General features: G+C 38.3%; 1 protein-coding gene across 1 annotated transcript; it reads right to left on the reverse strand.

Annotated features, from left to right (window-relative positions):
• Nucleotides 1-4668: 4668 nt before the first annotated feature.
• On the reverse strand, nt 4669-5622 carry LOC130024858 (olfactory receptor 6C2-like). Its single transcript, XM_056115666.1, has one exon. It carries the CDS (start codon nt 5620-5622, stop codon nt 4669-4671), a length of 954 nt encoding a protein of 317 aa, XP_055971641.1.
• Between the last annotated feature and the right edge of the window lie 258 nt (nt 5623-5880).

Here is a 5880-nt window from a genome sequence, read left to right on the forward strand (position 1 = left end):
TTATAAATACATGTAATCATAGGAATTAATACTGGAAAATAAGATATGATAGGATAAAACAAGATGTTATAAAACATAATGTCATTTTAGTCTATCAATAACAAATGTAAGTTTAAACAGAGAATGGAAAACTACAGTAAATTTTTCTCATTCAGTTCTGAATATCAACGTAAATTTCAGATAATCCACTGGAAAATTTTAGATTATTTAGCCCTGATAGGAAAAAATATACATAAAACCAAACTATCATCATGGGTAAAAATTTATTTTAAACAGTGGTGTAAAAAACTAGTAAATAAAGAGTTAAGAATTATGCTATCCATGGGAAGGGGGGCTTTGTGGGCCGTCCCCCACGCCCCACCGAGGTCGCCAGCTGCCCCCCACGAGCGGCTCTCCGGCACGGCCACGACTCCAGGGCACAGAAACCAATCTCTTAACTAGCTAACTTTTAATAGAAATTCTTCCAGGGTCAATAAGTAAAATAGCAGAAATTCAAAACCCAGACATCATTTTATTCTTAAACCAAGTTGTAGAAAGCAAATCATTTCACAACGCTGTTTCAGCATGTCTGATTGTGGGGGTGGGTCGTAAACTCTAAACAATAATTGTGCATCTTCTATCGAAATAATCTATCTAGTCAAAGTAGATAGAGTATTAACTAGAACTCATCTGCCTCACAAGAATTGGGAGGGGTGGGAGGTGGGGGTCTATTGGGGTTCGGGGTTAAAAATGAGTATTGGTAAAGGGAAATGTGTTTGGTATCTACATGACTGAGACCTAAACCCGAAAGCTCTGTAACTTTTCCCACAGTGATTCAATAAATAAATAAATTATAAAAAAAAAAGAATTATGCTATCCAGTCTACATGATTATAGAAATTTTCATATATCCAAATATATTGTTAGAAACTCAATTTGTTTTTAGAAGTTATGTCTATGAAAACTTCCACACTAAAATAATACAATTATCTATGAACATACCAACAATATAAAGTCATACAAAAAAAGATATTGATCGGAACCAGAGCAATAGTACAGCAGATGCAATACTTGCCTTGCATGTGGCTGACCCAGATTTGATTCTTGGTACTCTATATAGTCCCTAGGCCCTCGCAGGACTGATCTCTGAGCACAGACCTAGGAGTATGTCTGAGCACTGTAAAGTGTGACCCCAAAACAGAGAAACAAGATATTAATAGGTATTATTTAATAGGTATTAAACAAAGAGAAAAGATATTCATAGGTGTTAAAAACTAAACAGCTAATGGGGATGGAGAGAAACTACAGCAGGTAGGCTACTGCCCTTCAAAGCAGCTGACCGTGGAACTACCAACAAGTCAACAGTGATCCCTGAGCACAGAGTCAGAAGTAAATCCTGAGAACAGCATGAGTGAGGCCCGAAACAGAATCCAAAAATAAAAATAAAATGGTCAGTTTATTTCTAAAATTCAATGGTTAGACACAATTGTGTATATGGCTATATCAATGCCATATCCATTCAACATACAGAAAATTTTCTCTCACTTCTTTTCTAAAGTGCAATTTTTCTTAAAAATATTAGTTATGAAGTCAGTCAGTAATAAAATACAATACTTAATAAACATAAAAAATGTTTAGACTAACAAATGGACTCTAAAATCTGTAACCTGCTGTTGTATTCATTTGTTATGTTCTCAACATTTTTAAGTTCGTCTACATTTTCCAGATAAGTAAACTTTTTCTTAAGAGTTCTGAACATTGTTTTTATTATTGCATTATGAAGCTTATGTATTTTATATGTATATTTTACATATGGGCTGGAGGGATAGCACAGCGTGTGGGGCATTTGTCTTGCATGCAGCTGACCTAGATTCAATTGCTCCGACCCTCTCAGAGAGCCCAGAAAGCTACTGAGAGTATTTCACCTGCACGGCAGAGCCTGGCAAGCTATCTGTTTTGTATGCCAAAAACAGTAACAAGTCTCACAATTAGTTGTGAGATGTTACTGGTGCCCACTCGAACAAATCGTTGAACAACAGGACAGTGCTACAGTGCTATTTTATATACATCTTTTTCTACATATGTAGAAATATGGATGCATATAGTTATAGTTAATTGCTTAGTTGTTAACATATTCTGTTCTTTTGTCTTTTTTCAAGAAATGGTATAGTCTAGTTGCTTTTTAAAAACTGTATTGTACTTCAGGTATCATAATTATAATAGATACAGAACATAGCCAAAGACCCTCCATAACAGTCCTTGTGTCATTTTTAATCTGATTCTTCACCATCTCTCAAGAATATTCCCTGTAACACTTGGTAACCTCAGTTCTCTACTCAAAATGGAAGGATTTGGTATCATAGGATACAGTTAATTTGCTTTTCCTATTTGTTCATATACTACTTGATCACTTGATCACTTGATCACCCATTACTCATCAATTTGCTCGAGTGGGCTCCACTAACGTCTCCATTCGTCTCTGTCGCATGCTAGTGTTGCCCAAGATTGTCTCCTCATTCTAGCAATACGAAGAGCCTGAAACTGATAGTTCAGGGCCGGTCAAAGAAGTCTGACCATCTCGTAGGTGGGCGGCCATGTGATCTTTTGACGTCCCGTGGAATCCAGTCAGTGACGGTTCCAGTCCAGCAGTCGTCTCCAAATCTCATTACGTGTCCAGGCCATCTGATTTTCGATGCCTTGGCAAATGAGACAGCATCCCTGATTCTTGATCGTAGATGGAGGTGGGAACTGCAGATTCTTTCTCTCATTTGAGTGAAGCTTGATACTCCAAGCATAGCTCTTTCAATTCCTTTTTGGGAGACGTGAATAGTGTTCTCATCCTCTTTTTGTAGGATGCAGGTCTCTGAGGCATATGTTAATGCAGGAAGAACAGTGGAATCAAAGAGATGTGCCGGAACCAGAGATTCTTCGTCCTCTGAGCTATTTCTTCAACACTCCTGAAGGCATTCCAAGCCGTTCTCTTCCTTCTGTGCAGTGCAGGTGCCAGGTCATTTGTCATGTTGCCTACTCGAAATAGGTACACATAACTGTTGCATTTGTGTGTGTTTGTTCCATTGAGATTGAATGGAATGTCAGGAAAGAGACTGTTTCTCATGAACATTGTCTACATGAGATTCAGCTGTAGTCCGACCTTTCCACACTCACGGTTGAAGTCGGTCAGCATTTGTGCCGCTTGGCTGATGTTTGGTGTTATTAGAACGATGTCATCAGTGAAGCTGAAGTGGAGTAGTTGCCAACCATCTATCTTCACTCCCATTCCTTCTGACATCACATGAGGTTCCCGAAGATGACACTGAAGAGTTTTGGTGAATGACATCACCCTGTCGAACCCCTCTCTTGACATGGATGATCACTTTCTTGAAGAATGGTGAGATTCTGGTGGTAAATCCTTAATTGAGCTCATGGAGGATCCTGATGTATAGAGTTTGAAGTCCTGTTTGGCTAGGGCTTCGATGACTGCTTCAGTCTCAACAGAATCAAAGGTCTTCTTTAAATCAATGAATGTTAGACAGAGCGGCATCTTGAACTCCCGAGAAACCTCAATGAGCTTGGTTATCATGTGGATTTGGTCAATCATTCTGAATCCTTTTTGAACTTGGCTTGCTCGCATGGTTGTCCTTCATCTAGTGTTCTGCCAATCCTATTCAGGATAACTCGATTGAACCGCTTGTACACAACAGACAACAGGCAGATCGGTGATAGTTGCCAATGTTGTGGATGTCTCCCTTCTTCTATAGTAATACAGTCCTGCTGGTTTTCCACTGGGACAGAATCTTGCATTCAGACAGTTAGCGTGTGAAGAGCTGATCCAGGATATTGATGAGTACTGACGACATGTTCTTCAGGTGTTCAGGTCTGACCTTGTCTGGGCTGGGCGCTGTTCGCTTCTTTACCTACAAAATGGCCGTTTGGATTTTGAAGGGAGACTGTTGGGAATGACATATCTATCCTGCGGAATTTGGTATATGGGCAGGTGGGCATGGCTATCGAATAGATCTGAGTAGACGTCATGGATAATCTTCTCCTTTGCCTTTCTGGAAGATGTGATGATCCATCAGGATGTTGGAGGGCAGTCATCTTGGTCTTGTAGTTGGTGAAAGACAGATGGGTGTTGAGAAAGCTTTTCCAGGATTCTGCCACATATGCCAGCACTGTTGCTTGTCTCTCTTTTAGGTCTTCCTTTATCGCTTCTCTGCACTGCTTTGTGGGCTCAGACATTTGCTTGTGGTTGCCTGAGGCTGACGCCAAGCCATGTTCCATTTGTCCCATTTGTTCCATTGAACTAGATTACAATCTTTATATGTGGCCCATCATTGAATGTATGGGCACCAAAATTTGAGAGTAGTAAAACAACTATGAATGTGAACAACAATGTTTTAGAAATAAATCACATTTTGAATCTGAGATCTTGCTTCAGCTTTTACCCTAATTGATTTTCATGGGCTATTAGGAGGAAAAGGTATAGAAGCCCTAAGTATATAGGGTAGTCTTGCTAAAAAGTGCTGCAATTAGAACAAGAAAAAATGGGTTATAAACTTAAACGGTGATTTTATATTTTGTCTTAGAGGTATATTTGTTAATATCCTGTCTAAAATGATCATAGGTTATATATCATTAAAAACAGTTTTCTTCATATATACATATATAGTGATAAAGTTTGCTTTCATCTTTACTTGAGCATATTTTTAATTCCACAAAAACTGTATACTTTATGAACTAAACCATGAAAGACTTGAATAACTTGTTTGTTTCTCAAAGTATAAATAAATGGGTTTAACATAGGGGAGACAGCAGTATTTATAATTGTGACACCCTTATTAATAGCTGTCTCATCTTTTGCCGATGGTTTAATATAGACAAAGATACAGCTACCATATGTTATAGAAACCACAAACATATGAGAAGAACAGGTAGAAAATGCTTTTTTCCTTTGCTGAACAGAGGGAAATTTCAGAATCGTTTGAATGATACTTATATAGGACAGAACAACAAAAATGATAGTAACCACAAAAATAAATGTAGAACAGTATAAAACCATCTTCTCTATCAACCATATATCTGAGCATGAGATCTTCAGCATAGGGTATGCATCACAGAAAAAATGGTCAATGGCATTAGAGTCACAAAATTCCAGATTCAGAAGTAAAATAATTCCTGGGATTAGCATCAGTAAAGTGATTGTCCAACAGCAGAGTACAAGTCTTTTGCAGAAAATATGGGTCATGATGGTCACATAATGCAGGGGCTTACAGATGGCTACGTATCGATCATAAGACATAGCAGCCAGGAGGAAAAATTGAGTGATTCCAAACAGGTATGCAAAAAACACCTGGCATACACAACCACCATAGGTAATGATTCTGTCACCTGTTGATAGACTGTACAGGAACCTTGGAATGCATGCAGAAGTAAATGTGATTTCCAAGAACGAAAAATTTTGAAGAAAAAAATACATAGCTGTTTTGAGGTGGGAATCCACTAATGTCAGGATGATGATAGTTAGGTTTCCTGTTACACTTGACACGTAGGCAATAAGCAGAAGTATAAAAATAAAAATCTGTAGTTGTGGGTCATCCGTCAATCCCAGGAGGATGAATGTGGTTACTGCTGTGTGGTTTCCCATTTTTATCCCTTGATTTCCTTGCAATCTATATGGAAAGAAAGAGAGGAGTTCAGGTATTTTAAGAAATATTTTATATGGAATTTTTGATAAACTACTGAAGTAGGATTTTTCATTTGAGTGAATATTTGCTATATTAAAAACTCATGCCTATGAGTGTTGGGGCTGGACTGAACTGTCAGGGTGAGCCCATATAGACTGCACCACACAACAGGCAGGAACATAGGGACCCATGACTAGTCCTGACTAGTTTGGATGAGG

Source organism: Sorex fumeus, unplaced genomic scaffold (assembly GCF_029834395.1).
Source record: "Sorex fumeus unplaced genomic scaffold, SorFum_2.1 ptg000029l, whole genome shotgun sequence".
NCBI lineage: Eukaryota > Metazoa > Chordata > Mammalia > Eulipotyphla > Soricidae > Sorex > Sorex fumeus.

Excerpts from the sequence above, each read along its gene's own strand:
- LOC130024858 (XM_056115666.1), bottom strand. The coding sequence starts at position 5,622 with ATGGGAAACCACACAGCAGTAACCACATTCATCCTCCTGGGATTGACG.